Below are 17,358 nucleotides of genomic sequence, written 5' to 3'. Positions count from 1 at the left end.
TTGAGAGGCATGACGTTATAAAATAAACACATTTATGAATATGCTGTTATCTAACAGTGATGTTAAAATGAAAGGTTGCCGCAGGTAAATAGAAGAAGATGTGCATGTGTGTGTGTATATATACATATAATTTGATATTGTTAATATTTTAATACTTTTGATTTATTGTGTACTGCACAAATTACACAAGAATGGTGTGTAATTAAGACTGTTAAAAAACACATGTATAAGCATCAGTTTTTTTTGAGTACTTTCACTAAACATAAATGTAAAAAATAATAATAAAATAAAGGTGATACGTATGTAAGGATAAGTTGGTCACACACACCTCTGGCTTGATCCAGGCTCAGAAAAGAAGGTCCAGAAGGGGGCGCAGTAACGTCAACTGCATTTTAAATAGGACTTTTAAAACAGATTTAAGCATCAACGACATAAATCTGACAGGACATTGTAGCGAATACTTTTAAAGTTCAACCATTTGACTAACGGCGTTAAAACCATCTTTAAACAATTAATTTTGTCAGCTAAAAACAACAACTACAACAAAGTTTAAACTGCAACATTCTGCTACGAGGAGGAAGAAGAAAAATGTAGCTCTGATACTAGCTCCTTGGCAAATCATTCCTCTAAAAATGCAAAAATATTCAAGAATCGAGAGTAGTTGTTTGCAAGTAGCTATGCTTTCGATGAGAGTTATCAACATAGCGTATATGATAGATACTGATATCTCATCAACTCAATTTTAAGAAAATTAGCCTTCCTGAAGTTACGACTTTCTCTTTAAACTAAATGTATTGATGATGCTGTTGATGTATTTGAGTAAAATATGTAGACTGACTTACAAAGACAATATGTTCAAAATGAGGCATTGTGTACAAATGAGTTCTATATAACACAAGAAAAAAATCTATTCAAAATAGAAAACCCTGACAAGATAAAACAATTGATTTAATTCCTGTTCACCTTATTTATTTTGTAATCACGTATGACATTCTTGAACATATGTTTTAATATCCATCTACCACAGCGAAAATAAGACAATTCAGGGTCATAAATCTGATTTTAATAGCAATTACTAACATTTCATCAGTCAATACAAAACGGCTATTAAAAAGACGCTATAAAAACCTTGTTCTGTCACAGCAACAGAATGTTACATCACTTTGGCCCTCAAGAAATGCTTCAGCTGACCCCAGTGACAAGCATCTTCGTCTCAAATTAACGTATAGAAAATATCTTGAGAAATAAATACAGTCCCATCTAATCTATAATATGCCCATACGTTGAAGTGAATCAGTCATAAGCCCTTTTTGAAACAAGAGGTACACAGGTTGACATCCTTTTGAAAACAGCCATCAGTGACAAAATTATCAAGTAATTATAAATAATTAAGACTTGAAATGGATAGGTCTGGGGCTGATATAACCGTTCTCTGCATTCTGCAAAGCAACAGATTGTAATAAACTGAGCTACATAATGGCTGTGACACCCAAAATGCGAATGGTAGTCTAATAACGTTTATACATTTGAAATATTCTCAGGTGAGACGCGTCGGCGATGAATCTAGTGTATGCGGCACCTCTAGTGTGGTGGTAAAGCTGCGCGAGTAACTGAGGAGGTGGTCAGAATGGCAAAATTAGACAAATCTAAATATACATCATCACCACCCTGACTGCAGAAATGGTTTCGTCATTGCACAAAAACGTATTTATCACTATATAATCTGCCTGTGTCCTGGGCCTTCATGACAGATGCAGGTTTTTGGTAGAGGAAAGGGCAACTCTCTTTCAAAAACGTCCCCTCACCAGGGAGATGAATGCATTGGCTGCAAATATGCACACACATACACACACACACACAAATATTTAGTATTGGCACAAGATGACATGCACAGTCTGTGACAAAATGATAAAGGCCACCGTACATGCCTTCCGCACGCGCACGCACACACACGTTCAAGTCAGATCATTGATTTCCCTGATGTTTCTGTATCTAAAACATGTTAAACTATGTTTTACTGGTCCATTCTCCCTCGTTTAAACACTGTTCTTTTGGGGGGTTTGGTCATAGGAGCCCTGTGTTAAGGATGTCCTGAAGACTTCAAGCCACTTACACTTTTAAGAATGCATAAAAAAAAAAAAAAAAAGCACAGGACTAAGAACCAGTGATCCGCAGTGAAAGAAAAAACATTCAAATAAAATCTGATCCACATAAAGTGGGGTGAGAGAATCATCTCTTTAATACCCAAAACCGATGCTTTTCAATTGCAGACAATTGAGAAGAATCTATTGCAACTACCACGATATCAGAGACGGGAGCTTCGTGCATCGTACCATCTCACTCTGTGCAGATCAATGTAGTTCCAACTATGCAAGAGAAAACCATCTTAATATGGGAGGACTTGTGATCCCCTGTGAGGAGCTCAGATGGTACGGTCCAGGCTTAGCCTAAACACTTTTTAATAGCGCGGCCTGCATTTTCTGAGGTCGGTGACAGGGAGCAACGGCCCTGTGTTCGGTGAAGGAGCGCGTGGTCGTGGTGCGTGACCGATCCCGCCGTCAGGGGCTGGTTGCCTTAGCTCTCAGGAGTCTCTCTTGGTTCTTCCTCATCAACGTTGCGGCCTCATTGTTCGTCTCTGTGACAGTCTCGCTTTGCTCCAGCACCAGCTGGATGGTAGTGCTTTCAGTCTCACCCTCGGCAAGCTCTCCTTCCTTAGCTAAACGGAACTTAATATTTAACTTCTCGGGTTTTTCTAAAAGGAGAAAAAAAAAATAAGGAGACTCAAAAAAAAAAGATGAGAGAATATATACACATCAAACATGGATAGTATCTAAATTGTAGTGTGTGTGTGTGTATTTATTATACATGATGTTGAGTCCTATTCTCTCTCTCTCTCACACATAAAATAAAAAAACTACCAAATATGTCACTCGGAAAAAAGTTTATATGGTGACCAATTTGACTATTTGCTCAAGTCAACAAACTAAGAGTACAGCACTAATCTATATTCAGTAGTTTTGGTCTAGTCAAATACCTTTCCCTAGCTGTTTCTCTTTGGGCAGAAGAAGAATGTCCACATTGTGATGTTCTTGCAGAGCGGCAGTGAGTGTAGCTCCCTCTTTGCTGAAGAGGAACACCAGGGGAACTGTGATGTCATCTGTAGGCTCTCCATCTCCAACCATCTGGAAGAGAGGAGTCTCAGCGCTGCTGCTGCCCTCTCTGTGATCTGTGAGAAGATTCGAAACCGCAGGGACCGGATTCAAAGACGATGAAGAGAAATCGGGTGCACGGTCTACAAGTAACGCTGCACTAGATCTCACCAATGAAGATGATTCCGTGACTCCTGCTTCCTGCAGGCGCCGAGCTTTGGCAGCAAACATGCAGTCACCTCTCAATGCCAGCGCTATGCGTCCCTGCAGCTCTACTGCATTTTCAATTGGGCCACATGCTGTATAGGGAACACTCTTCACAATGCTGCCTTTGACCTTATAGAGAGAGACAGGAGAAAGAATAACCGGTTGTGTAAAGTATATGGCATACATGCAGCGTAGTAGAGACATTTCTATACGGTTCCTCACCCCATGCTCTTGTTTGGTAAGATCCAATCCAAACTTTGCTGGACCAGCTGTAAGAACCGTTCGACCCAAAAATGGGGGAAATGAGCTGCACTATTAGTGGCACCACTTCCTCATGCTCAGGTGTTTGGCTCACCTCAGCAACCAGCTTTAACTTGTACACACCCTTCTGAGAGTCCTATGGAAAAGAGAGATAAATGAATGAACTGACATATGAAAGAAGAGATGATCACTGAAATTCTATGGTTGGTCCTACAGTTTTTTTTTTTATTACTATAATATAAAACTATTATTATTTTTATTTAACATTATTAAACTATCATATAGATGTATATATGAAATTATAAAAACAAACATTTAAAAAACCTAAACAAAGTTAGTTGAATCTTAAAATGAAAAAAAAAAAAAAGAAACTATTAATAAATATTACATTAATATAGAAATAATACTTAACTATTTGGTCCACTGAACTGAACTAATATGTTTAAGTAATAAAATTATCAAAATAATTTAAAGCTTAAAAAAAAAAAACACACATCAAAATTGCTAAAAAATAAATAGATATAAAAAAATAAAATAAAATGAAAATAAACAATATACAAATAAAAGTTCAAAATATTAAAAGTAATACAACAATTGGCTGGTCCATTGAACTAAAATAAAAAAAATTTTTTAGATGAAGTACTACAAGAACAGTATATACTAAAATAACTAAAATAAAAGGAATAATTCACCTGAAATGCTGAGCCTTGGCTGGCGGAGACCAGCTCAGTAAGGGCGTCAGAGAGATGCCCATGCTTTTCAGAAACTCCACCGGCTCCAAGCCCGTATCATGAAGAGGCAGTTCTATCCCTCTGTGTTGAACAAAAAAAAAATAGGAGCCGTTTTTTCCCCATTTAGATTCTGCTCCGTTTATAAACCTGTAACTTGTGACCCACCTGACAGGTAAGGCCTGCTGGGCTCTTCCCACACCAGTGAGGTATTTATAGCTGTCCCTGATCGTCTTGGCAAAGGTGGGGTTGTTAGGGAACAGGGTTTGAGCACTGGGGCACGAGTATGAAAATAAATCGTCTTCATGAGCTTGAGGTTCCTGAAAGATACAAAACAATGTTGCTACTGAGATGCTGCTACTGTAGACAGAAAAATGAAGCCAAAAGTAGCAGAAATGATCACATTGTGGGGAATTTAAAATGTTTAAAACCAGAGTCTCGTTTGAGAATAAGGTGATCTCTTACTGTGTTGTTGGTGTGGCAGGGGGGTTGGGTTGTAGACAGAGATACTGGGAGCAAATGAGCCTCAGTAGTGAAAATATAATCATCAATGTTTATAGGCAACTGGCTCTTCTCTGAGAAAAGCAGGTAGAGGTACTTAAACATCTCAGCCAGGAAGAAGGAATCCATTCTTGAAAGAAATGACATAAAAATAAATGACTACTACAGCCTTTAAATATAATCTAGACACACAATGATCCAAACAATATGGAAGAACTACTAATTGGAGTCTCACCTGTCCTCATGCGTTCCTGTCCTTACATCCTGCACGGCAGCGAAGCCACAAGGGACTCGAGCGTGAGTGTTCAGCTTCTCCACTATAGACTGGCCTACTTTCAAATAGTAAGGATCACCTGTGGCCTAGAAATGAGGCAGAAAACAATGAAAACAGACAAACTAACTAGTCTGACAAAACAGCGCAAGTCAGCTGTGACCTCAAGATCCGTTCACACTGGAAGTAAGGAAGTCCCAGAGCTGTTGTTATTAGTAAGCATTTATATTCAGCTGTATCAGGTGGTATACCTACTTTGTAAAGGAAATAAGTGCTTTCAGCAAACTCCGGTCTCAATGGGTGCTGGCCCCAGTGAACTCTGAACTCAGTGGTAAAGGCCTGTTAAACAACATACATTGCAGGCAAATACAATTGGAGGATTATTATTAAAAGAAGTAATACTAGGCTCTGATCTTTAAAGTCTGAGGATGTTGTTTGGGTTTAAAGTTATTTGCGCAAATGTAGCCCATTAATTACCTCAGGGAGGAAATTGTGCTGTTTAGTCACTTGGTACAGCATCTCGTGCGTCTCTATGGCAGGTTTCAAGTCTCCTCTCAGAACCTGAAAGATATTTTGGAAAATTCATTCATTTGTGACCATGGACCACAAAACCATTTTTTTTTTTTTTTTTTTTTTTTTATTTAGATTTATATATTTTTGAAAGCTAAATAAATAATGATGTATGGTTCGTTATGATATAGGGCAATATTTGAATAAAATCGTGCACCAAGATCTATACTTAATATCCTGATGATTTTTGGCAATAAAAATATTTAATAATTGTTGGCTACTGCTACAAATATCCCTGTGCAACTTATTTTTGAGATATTGTGGGTTATTTTGTGGTTTTATGGTCACATTTCTTTACATTTGAAAAATTAATCTAAATTTAACATGCCATCCAGTGGCATTATACTGAGAAATTAAATATTTATTAAAGAGCATAAAAATGTGTTTTATTCAAAATATTTGAATACAGATTTATTTTGCATTGAATATTAGACTACTGTGTCATTTTCAGAATATGCCGTTCAATCCCTTAGAAAATTGGAACCATCTATTAATATGTCACGAATGTTTTATTTGAATATTATTTAAATACTATTGTTGCATTTATTAAAATTTTGAATGAAATGATTGAATAAATGATTAATAATAGCATAAAATGTATTATATTAGAAAAAGTATATTATCAGTATAAATTTTAGTTTATGTTTTAGTAATTTGTGTTACTTTAATTTTTTGTAATTTCAGTACTTCCACTTAAATTGATTTTATTTTCAGAAAAGTGTAAATATGTTTTAGTTAACAGTAACAACACTGGTAGTGACTTATCATTATTTCATTACACGTTTTCCTCTTGTTGTCTTAACTAAAAGAAGGAAAAACTAATTTTCTAGCCAAACACCTGGCCTTCCATTGAGGTAAAAACGGCTATTTGTCAATTGACAAGATTGTTTTTTTTAGCGCCTGTATATTTGAATACATCACAGAAAACCAAAAAGGTGGCTACCGTTCTTGCATTCGGTTTCAACAATGTTGTAATTCTCAAAAACATAGTAGCCAATAAAGTCCGTTCTCATTCAATAAACTATCATTTTGACCCTCGCTCCAGCTTAAACCGCCCTATGAAGTGCTGATCCACCCTGATAATGCTAAAAATAACTCTCGAAGTCAACTTGGAATGCAAAGGATAAAGAAGCGAACCTGCAGCCCGGGGAAGAAGGCAAGCAAGGAATCCATCCAGCTTCGCACGTTTACGGTGGGGTTGTGCATGTGCACGTTGAGCAGCAGAGGAGGCTGGCTGATGTACTTCATAATGGCACTATAGTGCTGCCACAACAGACAAAGACAAAGTCACACGCGCAGATAACAGATGTAAAACAAGCTCAGTTTGACTAATAGAGGCTTGATTATTCCTGGAGAACAAAGAGCCCTTACTGTGTTGAATCTGTTAAGGTACACCTTGTCCCCAAGAAGAATATAAGCTTTCATCAAGTATTCATAATAAGAGTCGATTCCAGCGCCAACACCACTATCTGTCATGAGAAACGGAGAAGGTGCTCATGTGAATACCGCCTCTATAAGAGTCAAACTGGGATTAGACGTGGTCAAGTGGGATATTTTCACGGTGCAAATGAAATAGCAGAACCGTCAATGTGAAGCCGCACCTCTGCGAACCCAGTCTCCATTGTGGATGTTGATCACAGTGCCGACAAGGTCACTTCCTCTTTGCCTTTTCTCCCAGAGGACATCCATAGCTTTCCTAGCATGTTCCTAGGTTGAACAACTTCTTAGCACACTTTGTTTTACTCGAGTCCTGATCTGTTATTAGCAAGAAAACATGCTGGATGTTTACCTCAAATATCGGGTTCCCGGAGAGTCGGCTGAGAGCTGCAAACTCCAGAATCATGGTGCCCGCGCAAAGCAGTGCAGGTGTCCGACTCTGTCCCGTCCGAGAGAAGGGGTTGATTTGACCCCATAGAGCAAATTTACCTGAAGAGGAAAATGAAGATGCTTTAAATATGAAAAAAAAAATTAGGGGGTCAAGATTTAAAACACTCTGGAATCACTGTCATGCAGCTTTATGTAAATCACATCAACGGATATATTTTATCAAATAAAAAGGCAGAGTGAGTAGTGTTACGGATTTGTCCCCAAAATTAAAAATTTCAATTAACATAAAATGTTATACTCAAATGAAAGTAAGTCATTTTGATTATGCGACATTCAAGAGATGCATCCCGATTTTTATTGTTACAATGGCAGTAGTATATGTAAATAAACCATTCGTACACTTTCCTGCACACAAATATTTATTTGTCAGCAAAATTCTGCCAGCTGACTTTTGGCAGCTCTACGGCTTTTGTAAAAGTGCAAATCATGCTAGATAAACAATCAGTGCCAAAATGAAAAGTGCATAATGTGTGCTGAACTTTTTTGGCAAGTTGGAACGACCCTTTTCCTCTAGTTATGTAGCATCGATGTCAAGTTATTCGAGTTTTATTAAAAGCCCATTTTGCCGGCAGTGAATTACATCTTTATGTCACTCTGTTGCAAATATAAGGAAAGTTCGAATGCTACGTATTTAGTGGTGGAGTTACCCGAGGATAAGGAAGGCCACTGGTGGTGTTAAAGGCAGGCAGGAGGCGGTAGCCCAGTTCCTTGGCCATGTGTAGCAGTTCATCTCTGTACCACTGCATCCTCTCTCACGCTGCTTTAGTACATCTGCCATCACATGTGCACCCAACAAGCCACTGAAACAAAGGGAGAAGTTCCATCAATAATGCATTTCATGGAGGAAGTCTACAGAAGGCCTGTAATTATCTAAAAGATTAGCTTAAAAATCTGCTGTATTTGTGTTAGATAAACATATAAACACAGATAAACATCCAAAACGAAAAAAATCATTATGATTCGTACCCCAGCACACGTATGTTAGTCTCAAAGACAGAGACGACAATGTCATTATCAAATCGGACGTCTTGCACCGTCTTCTTCACAGCCTCCTCAAATTCATCCAGTTTGTTTAACAACTGCTCAAAAGAGACCAAAAAAAAGTTAATTTGAATAAGTTTACTTGTCTGGTTAAATAAATCAAATCAGCATTATTTTCATCAAACGAGAAAAGATTTAACTCACCACAAGAGTATCTAAAGTGTCTATTAATGTTAAAGAGAACCTATAAAGAGAGAAAGAGAGGTTTCCATTAATATCTCAAAGAATCAACACAAAAACTGAAGAAATTTCAGATGTCCCATCAATGTTTATATCAATCTTTGAAACTAAATAGTGAAAACTGTCCCATCAAATTTCCATAGTCTGAAGTAATATGTCACTACAAGGGTCATGTGCTGCTGAAGCTGAATGGATCACTTTATAGTACAAAATGTTTATGAGCTTGACTAACTTTCCCAGAGAGTCATCAATGTCCCCTCGATTGGGTTCCAGCCCTCTCACCCTTCCTCTGCAGCTGAGGGCATTAACTCATCTGCTGGGTAGGCGTAGTCCTAAAAGAGAAAATAAGGAGAAAAATGCGGATCAAATAGTCTTAATAACAGATGCAATCCTTCTGCTAAAGTCAGTCATTTAAATGATGGGTATTTACTCACCATGTAACTGTTATAGGCATGATCAAACATCTCTAGAATTTGGTCCCTAAAAAATAAACAAGAGTGCAGAGGTTACTCTTTCAAATCGCACTAGAAAACAAACAAACAATGGAAATGTCCATGTAGATACAATTCAACTGCGATAATAATCGTTTTGGATGCCGAAATGTGCATATACGGTTTTTGTACACAGTTTGACATTATATTTTGTACAAAACACATCTTTCTCTTTTTTGCAATTCTTTAAATTTAAATTTTCATTAAATAATTCTAAAAAAAAAAAAAAAAAAAAAAAAAAAAGCATTAGTTTCGCTAAAATATTACACTCCCAGAATCCTTTTAGATGCATATAAATAAAGCCTGCAACTGTTTTTAACACTGATGATATAATGTACACATATAAATGCAGACATATGTATATACGGTCAACCAAAGATGTCTGCTACTGTAGGTCCACATCCTGATGCTGTATAAAGGCATTACCTCTTAGTTAAAAATGGACCACACCTTGACGATTTAAAACAGAAATTAGCATGACAGCAAACTCAATCATTAAATTAAGTAATTGTTTTGGTCAACAATTCGTTCTGAAGCAACCCTCTCCTAAGAATCAACCGCTGACTGAAGCAATGAGGTCATGTATGGATTTACAGTCCAAGTACACATAATTGATGTACTAACATAATGTCAGACAAAACCAAAATGACATAGAATTAAAGTACATGGATAATGTTTACTATTACATAAAGCATTACAGTGTGTCATCATCCTCTAGGTATCTCTTTGAGTAGAAGGCATCAGAAGTGTTTGTCTAATGGGCTGGAATCAAAGTCTCCAAATATAAACTTCATATACATATATACTTAAATGTACCCATGAAAATAGTAAATGTCTTGTTTGACAACATCAGTTAACATAATCACACCATTAATCATCAAAAAAGTCATGCCACATCACATCAGACAAGAACATGAAAGTGTCTAAAAAAAAAAAAAAAGTTAAACTCACCTGATTTTGGACTTTTCCTCTGCAGTCATTGCATGTCCATCTTGACCAGTAACTCCAATCAAAAGACAAGAGAAGATCACAGCTGCCAGAGCCATGACAAAGCCACCACAACCATATGATTCTTTTCTGATCCAGTTTCCCCCCATTTGTAGAGGTCTTTTTCTTTTTAGCCCCTTTAATACTATATAATGTAACCCTTTATGTACAGCAATAACAGGCCTGCCAATACTTAACCACTTCTTGGTCAACTTGGCCTATGTATTTCGTTGACATTAGTTGGTTTGACTTCCCTACGTTAATAGTTTACTTTAATAATCTCCAGAAAAACTGAAAACAAGTAAATATGTACTTTGGATAAAAGCTCCTGACAGTTTCTTTACTTACAATACTGCCTCTACTTGGCGAGCTAACGACTGCTAACTAGCAAACTTGCCCACGAATGTATTTCCCAGCACTAACGTTACTTTTGATCTCGTTGGTCAGTCTTGAAATTTCTAGACATATATCCTGTCGAACTGCCTGTGTCCAGCTCCTGATAATCCCCATCCTATCTAGATTTAGCCCCTCATTTCGCAGTTTGATTTAGCCGACTGACCAGCCTCATCCGGGCGCAAGCTGATGACATAATCAACTAGAGTCGGGCACATCGTTTATTAAAGCTGTGTTTATTTATTGCTTGATTAAATCAATTTTGTTGTATTACACTTAAATTGTATTTAAATACTCCATTTATGTCTGTCAAGTGGTAATAAAGATTTTATCGGATTATTAAAACTGTTTTTTCTAATGTAGTGTTTTCCTAAGAGTGTTTTTTCTAATGTACAAACCCGTTGTATTTGTAAACTACGTGTTTAATATGTCTTTATACGCGTTCAACTGCATTTCTAAAGCAATTTGGAGTGGTATGTAGTTCTAATGGAGTTTTTGGTTATTTCCGCATAGGACATCAGAGGACTTCAACTCCCACAGTCCTTTTCGGCGCATATAAATAAAGCCTCGCGATGTAACGGCACTCTTTTTGTTTGGGCTGAGCGGTCCTCAGCTGTCCGGCTGTACGGGCGCAGAAAAATGTGGCTAATTTGGCCGTTGAGGTGCAGGGGGTAATGAAAGTTTCGGTTTTGAGGCAAGGGTCCTGTCATCTGTATTAAATTTCTTTGAACTCCTCGTTAGAAGACCACGCGCGACTTCACCATGAATGTAAGTTGGACTCTTGTGTACAGATATTTATATAGTTTCATTGATTTCACACCTGTACATTTTAGTCAGTTCAACACTACGCTTCAAAATAACTTATGGGTTTGATTAAGTAATAGCCATTTTTAATTTAATCGTTCTTGTATTTCTATGCTATCATTTACATGTAAATAATGGATCTGTAATCCAAGACCGTGTTAGGGGGTTAAAAGGTTAAAATGGTTGCTGTTTCTTACTACGTGTGCATGCATTATTTCATTTAATACACCAAGGGCGTTATATTAATAGCTGCTTAAAAGATGGAAAACATGGAAATTTCGTTTAACCTCAGTATTGGGAGCTGACAGCCTTATTCAGCATTTACTAACAGTGCATCTGTATTGCTTTTAATAAAAGTGAAGATGACTTATGCCGTCATTCTATCATTGTTGCGCACAAAAAGCAGCAGGTTTCGCAAAATTGTCAAAACGATTTTTAACCTATTTTTGCACCGAAGTTGACCAGTCAGCAGCTATTCATGCTGCAAATAACAGTGGTATTCATGTGAGAGCTTACACAGCTGCTCTGAGATAGCGCTTGATAAAGGCACAAATGTATCAAAAGCCACTTGTCTCTGCCTGGCTAATGCAAAAATATCTCCAGCACAGAGGACATGCGGTGCAGGACACTGGAGTTCTCCGGTGCTTGAAGTGGATTGGATGGAATTCTAAATTTTACATCTGAAGACGGAACAGTAGATTTGCTCCCGATTATAGCAAGTTATGGAATGTTGTTGATCAGGGGCATAACAGGGACCTCCTTGTCCCATATTCTACTATCTGCACTTCCTGATTCGGAAGCACACTTTTTAGTACAAGTTAACCTCAAGGTGCTGTTTCCTGTAATGTGACTGTCACGAGAAAATAGCAGGGCTTTCTTTACTACACTTTTATGACATTTTACATAACACCTGCACACGTACTGAGAAAAGCCAAGACTACTGGATTTACGATATTGCGACTTCTGACAGTTGCTAGGGTAATTTAAGCAAGTCAAGCAAAAAAAAAGAAAGATTGATGGCATTGAATTACTGCTGTGTATAATAGCACTTAATCAGACTTTAAACATTGAACTTCATGGACTGGCAGGATTGCATTACTGTTTTGACAAGGTAATGGAAGCATCATTACCTTCTGTTTATAGACATTTCCCACTGGATGGGTTGACAGTCAACCCTCGGTGGGAACATGTCACTAATTACAAACCTGCTTATTAAGTTCTCGTGTTTTGTCTTTTGCAGATGCACTTTATAGGATCCAGCAACGTCACGCTGTTGTTTGACTTCTGGGATGTGCGTGGACCTGCAGGTGCGTGAGATTTACAAACAAGACCAAACATGATCATATAATATTCATGACAGTTTATACCAAACCATCTTGTGCTTGCTTTTATCATTTAGTTGTTTAACTTGCTTTCTTGTACACTTTACTTCACATTACAGTGATAGTCCTTGCACAGACTACAGTGATCTCATCAATTAGTGTTAGATCGAATCAGTGTTATTATTATTTTATATATTTATATTTTTATTATATTATACACGCACACATACTGCTTTCAATTGAATTTCTATATTATATTCAACCCAAAAAAAAAAAACTAAAAGGTTAATTGAAATAAATTAACATTTCATAGTTTGATTATAGAACAAAAAACAAGCAAAGAAAAACCAAAACAATAATAATGATAAAAAGGTGTATGTGTATAGAGAGAAAGAGACATTAAAAACTAAATAAGATTATAAAAACAAGCAGAATTTCATTCAAAATATTAAAACCGTAATATTATCTTAAAATAACAATAAAACATTTGCAGTTTAAAAGCACTTCTAAATCTTAAATCAAATCACCATACTACACTCTTGCTCTTTTGATGGTTTAAACACTGAATAGCACTTTGGCTGGTGCTGTGGTTTAGTGGTTAATGATCTGAGGTAGAAAAATGTGCAAAGCATGCAACACCTTGCGGCTTCACATGAAAGCATCACCGTTATCTTGAACAGACATTGATGAGCTTGAAATATACCAGAAAATTGACATCTTTTTGACATCAGGCTCTTTGTTGTAGAAATGCCATGCCTTTTACAGAGTATATTATGTTGTAGTTTAGGGCATGAATGTGTGTATTCAGTCAAACTGTGGGAATCACATAAACAACACTTTTCTGGTTTGTTCTGTTACATTCAGTTCATTGAAAGGAGTCAAAAAGAGACAATGATATTATATGCATATTGGGCAAGATTGGTTCCTGAAGTCTCTTATGCTCACTCTGTGTTAAATAGCAATATTGTAAAATATTACATTTAAACTTTTTTTTTTTTCATTTTAATATATTCAACAGTGAATTAATCATGTGACGTCAAAGCTTTCAGTAGTTCAGAGTTTTCAGCAGCATTGCTTCAGTTTTCAGTGTCAAGTTCCTTTTAGAAACCAGTCTAATGTGCTGATTAGCTACTCAAGAAACTTTTTTTTATGAATATTTTTGGTGGAAACAACTTTTTTTTTTTTCTTTGAATAAAGTACAAAAGGACAGTATATTTCAAATATTTTGTAACATTATACGTTTTACTGTTTTTTTTTTTTTTTTCTGCGACTGCAATTAATCACATCCAAAATAAACGTTTTTTACATAATATATTTGTGTATATAAATGCGCCTTACATTTAAAAATCGTATAATAAAAAGAAAAACAGAATTCAAAAAGATTAAAGAAACCAGTGTTATTACTTTTCAATTAGGTTATGGGTTGTAAGGTGTGAGACGTCTACATGTCTTGATTTCTCTTTCTACAGGCATGGTGTTGTCGGTCTTTGTCGTTCTACTGCTCACGGTGATCTACGAGTTTCTGAAAGTCTGGAAGATCACTATTGGAAAACGGAATCAAGCCTCCGTTAAGCAATCATCCGCTCCGGTGTCTTTCTCACCTGAAGCGTCTTGTTTTGCTTCCGTCATGAAGCATCAAGAAGGAAGTTCTTCTCTGACCAACAGCCCCTCCGAGATCTCATTAGCTCCCACCGAGAATACAGCCACCACTGCTGACGCCGCCGCCACTGCTAAGAAAAGGTGAGCCTCGCGAGACAATCGGGAAGTGTTTTCCAAGAACTGGTGTGACTTCAAAATCGGTCAGGTGGAACGGTAACCAACGAGCTGATGATTATTTATACCTCTTGTATTATAGTTTAATGTCTCTTCCTGTCTTTCAGCTGGCTTCTACACTGCCTCCTGACCGCCATACACATCCTGCAGGTGACGCTAGGCTACATGCTCATGCTCTGCGTCATGTCCTACAATGTTTGGATCTTCCTGGGGGTCGTCCTAGGATCCGTCTTGGGATACTTCCTGGCTTTTCCTCTGCTCAATCACATTTGAGAAGACACAGGAGAACGAAAACGTGGCGGTTTATCACAGATTCTAGATCAAGAGCAAAATGCGAGGTTGTATTTTAAAGATCTTGCATAGAATCTTATTTAAATGAAATCCGGCGATAACCAATTGTAACATTGGTTAAAAACCAACTTTCAGAAGTGTAGAGGTTAGGTTTTGAACCTGGTTTGAAACGCAATGTCTTTCAGGCGTTGAATGCATTGATTTTAGCCTTGAGGCTGTACGATCAGCACTCTACTAAACGGAGGTGTGCCTCATTTTATGCTTTCTACAGCTACTGATGTGATTTTTAATAAGCTAATTTTCTGTTACACAGATGAATATTTCAATTCTCTTCTCTGAGATTTGCTTTACTGTAGCCGGTGGTTTTCTGTTATTTTGGGAAACTCAGACTAGTTTTAAACCTCATAGTTAACTTCCTATATGAGTCAAGATCAGGCGTTTTTGCGTCGACTGGAAATAACTGCGGAATAGCAGAACAAACAATGGTTCGAACCATTAGGTAAAAAGAGAAATGCAAATCATGTGGCCTTAGTTAATGTTCACCAGCAATACAGACGCATTGAAACTGATTGACTCACTGAGATCAGATATTAGATACCACAATCCTCACCACAGTGAATTAAATGCACTTTTAGTAAGGTTCCTCCAGGCAGTCTTTTTGTTTTTTCTTCATTGCTTAATAGTTTTTAAATGAAATTTGGTTTATTGCAGAATGTATTAAAGGTTTTGATTACAAGTCTACACCCTTGTCTGTGGCTGAAAAATACCAAGTTGCATCACATGACTTTTACAGTTTACATTTTAGCCAAGAGCTTATATATTCTGACCACGGGCTATGGATTTCGGTCGAGGGATTTCTCGGAGACCTCATTCCCTGCTTTCACAGACAAGGCTTAAACCTAGTCCTAGACTAAAATGTAAGTTTGCGCTGACTGACCTTTGTTTTGTATTAAGATGCACACCAATAATGTTTTTTTTCTAAATTACTTTGGCCTTTAAAAATGGTTGACATTTATTTTAGTGATCAGATCGGGTCCACTTTCACGGTTTTTTTTTTCCAAGCAAATACACAATATATATTGCTGTCACAATGGCTGTCTTGAGCATTCAAATAAACTCAGGCTACGTCTAAAGATGAAATCCTAGAACCACCCCTGCTTAAAGGTGGATCGATTCAGTATTTTAAATTGTTCTTTGATATCTACTTCAGTAAGGGCAACAAAACCCAAAAACCTTTTATGTGTAAATGTATTAATGTGTTCACTATCAATAGCAGCGGTCAGTACCTGCCCTGGCCATAAGCAGCTTTAAGTATCTCATCCTGAAGTTCTCAAACACATCTGGATGTTCATATGTGGTTTGGCTACGCAGGACGATCAGATGTCCTCCCTAACTCCCTGAAGCACTGGCTTAAGTGTCTTGCATTACAGACGATAGCTTTCCTAAAGACAAAAGCAGAAAACACAATATTTATAAATAACACTATTATTGTTTAATACATCACTACACGTCGGAGTTAGGATTAGAGAAGCGATGTGAGGAAAATGATGTTTATCGTTAACTGCTGCAGTCGACTGTTACACTATACAGCATTCATTCTGTTATGGGTTCCGTTACTAGCTAGACAACTAACGCGAACTCATTCAATTACAGCACACACAACTCTTGGCAACGAAACGCTAATAAAAGCTTGCCATTTTCACTAAATGACAATCAAAACGCTAACGGAAAGAAATACACATAATCAAGACGACATTTCCTCACCTGACTGGAGATGTGCGCTGATCCAAGACTTGCTCTTCTTCGCTTTCTCGGAAATCTTACGTCTTTAATTTCAGACTTTATATAAATGAATGTTAGTTCCAGGCCGGAGGGAGCACCCGACCGCGCAGCAGGGTCTCATTTTAATTTTCCCATTATAAACAGCGGGATTAAACAACAATTAAATTGTCCATCAACCGCCTCCCGCCATTTAGTTTCGAACGCGCTCGAGCACTAACCGGAAACGTCCGAGGACCAAAGGCGTCACTTCTAAACGGAACGAACAGCCGTTGAAAAGGTTTATTCAGGAGATTTAAACAGGAAGCACTGGTGTTTAAAATCACATGACCGTGAGCCTCAATGTATGGTTATTTAACTATACCAAATTAAATGCAGTTTTATGGCACCTTTAAGGTGAACTGCATTGATAATTTTTTCTACTTGTCCTCTTTAATAAGTACTTTTTCATTGTAAATGCATTAAATTCATCATATTCTTCAATCTCTTAACCGAGGCTCGTGATTAGCTGTTTGCAAGTGATGTCACATATTCATATGGATATGCATGTAAACCATAAAGGGACTATAATTATAGCATCTTAAAATTACACTACTGTTCAAACGTTTAGGGTGTTTTTGTTGAAATGTTTGAAATATTTAGTTTTTGTAACCACATTCTTAGACGTCACTATATCAATTTAATGTGCATTAGTAATTTCTCCTAAGTAAACGACGAATGCCA

At 37.2% G+C, this 17,358-nt stretch overlaps 1 protein-coding gene and 1 pseudogene across 1 annotated transcript; one reads left to right on the top strand and one right to left on the bottom strand.

Moving 5' to 3' along the window:
- Positions 1-2,558: 2,558 nt before the first annotated feature.
- LOC122333945 lies at positions 2,559-10,871 on the bottom strand (annotated as a pseudogene).
- Positions 10,872-11,249: 378 nt separating this feature from the next.
- Positions 11,250-15,597, top strand: LOC122333953 (probable low affinity copper uptake protein 2). Its single transcript, XM_043231815.1, has 4 exons — positions 11,250-11,434; positions 12,711-12,777; positions 14,262-14,532; positions 14,673-15,597. Exons 1-4 carry the CDS (start codon positions 11,429-11,431, stop codon positions 14,836-14,838), a joined length of 510 nt encoding a protein of 169 aa, XP_043087750.1. The 5' UTR covers positions 11,250-11,428; the 3' UTR covers positions 14,839-15,597.
- Positions 15,598-17,358: the final 1,761 nt, after the last annotated feature.

The sequence above is a fragment of the Puntigrus tetrazona genome, unplaced genomic scaffold (genome assembly GCF_018831695.1).
Source record: "Puntigrus tetrazona isolate hp1 unplaced genomic scaffold, ASM1883169v1 S000000446, whole genome shotgun sequence".
In the NCBI taxonomy this organism is placed as follows: domain Eukaryota; kingdom Metazoa; phylum Chordata; class Actinopteri; order Cypriniformes; family Cyprinidae; genus Puntigrus; species Puntigrus tetrazona.
This window is presented reverse-complemented; position numbering and strand designations above follow the sequence as displayed.